The 1589-nt window shown below is 56.4% G+C and overlaps 1 protein-coding gene across 1 annotated transcript in view; it reads right to left on the bottom strand.

Moving 5' to 3' along the window:
- The window catches only part of NBEAL2 (neurobeachin like 2), a 29710-nt gene that overhangs the window by 22239 nt on the left and 5882 nt on the right, over positions 1-1589 (bottom strand). The window contains exons 5-7 of the mRNA XM_017746713.1: positions 1313-1319; positions 551-873; positions 382-464 (exon numbers count right to left, since the gene is read on the bottom strand). Of these exons, the coding sequence (XP_017602202.1) occupies positions 382-464; positions 551-873; positions 1313-1319 (413 nt within the window). The remainder of the gene's footprint in view (positions 1-381; positions 465-550; positions 874-1312; positions 1320-1589) is intronic.

Raw genomic sequence — 1589 nt, forward strand, 5'->3', positions numbered from 1 at the left:
GGATCCCGGTGCAGTTCCCAGGACATGAGAACAGGTACAGGATCCTAAAGTTCAGGGGCAGGTGCAGGATAACCTGGAACAGGTATAGGATCCTATATTTACCCTGGAATCCTATAATAATCCTGAGATAGGCATGGGATAACCTGGAGCAGGTGTGGGATCCTGTATTTGTGGGATAGGCATGGGATAACCTGGAGCAGGTGTGGGATCCTTTCAGGTCCTTGGATCAATATCTACCCCCGAATACGACGTCCCTCCATGAATCCTATAAATATTCCCTGACTCCAGCCCGCCCCAGCACCCTCCCCCTATCCCTGGACACTCTCCACATTTACGGATCCCACACCGACCTTTCCCTTCTTTCCCAGATCCCGCTTTTACCTTGGAAAAAGGCCCCAAACTCGGGGGGCAGCGGGGCGGGGGCGAACTTGTATTTGCTCTTCTCCTTGGCGCTGACGGATTCCCTGGAAAGACAGGGATGAGGCGGGGGGGAAGCCGGGATGGGGGAGGAATTTTGGGATGCGGCGGGGCGGTGGGGGGGGTCCCTCACCCGCTCAGCTGCCGGCGCCAGGGCTGGTAGGGGTCGAGGAAGCACTCGCAGAGGTGCAGGGCGTGGAGCATCCCGTTTTCCAGCTGTGTCCGGTTTTCCAGCTGTGCCCGGCTCTCCGGCTGTGTCCCATTATCCAGCTGTGCCCCATTATCCAGCTGTGCCCCATTCTCCTGGCTCTCCGGCTGTGCCCCATTTTCCGGCCGTGTCCCCTTCTCCAGCTGTGCCCCATTTTCCAGCTGTGCCCCATTCTCCCGGCTCTCCCGCTGTGCTCCACGTTCCCGCTGTGCCCGGCTCCGCTCGTCCCCCGGGATGCTCCGCAGCTGCCGGGAAAGCCGAGCTTTAATCCCTGACACGCTCCAAAAAAATGGGATGCGTTTCTTTGGGGAGGAAACTCCGCTTTGGGGGGAGGATGGGATCGGCAATGAATCAATCAACCAATCAGAGCCCAGTGCAGCACACGCTGGGATTCACTGACCAATCAGCAGCCAGAGGTGCACAACCTGTAGAGCTGCCGACCAATCAGAACCCGGAGCTGCACTGACCAATCAGCACCTGGCACAGCAAAACCTGCAGAGCTCTTGGCCAATCAGCACCAGGACTCACAGACCAATCAAATTGCAGAGCAACACAATCCAGAGAGCTCTCAACCAATCAACATCAAGAGTCGCACAACACATGGACTCATGGACCAATCAGCATCCAGAATCACACAACCTATAGAGCTGCTGGCCAATCAAATTCCAGAGCAGCACAACCTGTAGAGCTCCCGACCAATCAGCAGCCAGAGCCACACAACCCATGGGCTCACAGACCAATCAGATCCCAGAGCAGCACAACCTATGGATTGCCTGACCAATCAGCATCCAGAGTCACACAGCCTATAGAGATGCTGGCCAATCAGAACTCAGCCACACAACCTATGGACTCACTCACTGACCAATCAAATCCCAGCACAGCACAACCTGCAGAGCTCTCGACCAATCAGAGCCCAGATTCACACAACCTACAGACTCAGTGACCAATCAGCACCGAGCCCATC

Source organism: Corvus brachyrhynchos, unplaced genomic scaffold (assembly GCF_000691975.1).
Source record: "Corvus brachyrhynchos isolate BGI_N302 unplaced genomic scaffold, ASM69197v1 scaffold18, whole genome shotgun sequence".
In the NCBI taxonomy this organism is placed as follows: domain Eukaryota; kingdom Metazoa; phylum Chordata; class Aves; order Passeriformes; family Corvidae; genus Corvus; species Corvus brachyrhynchos.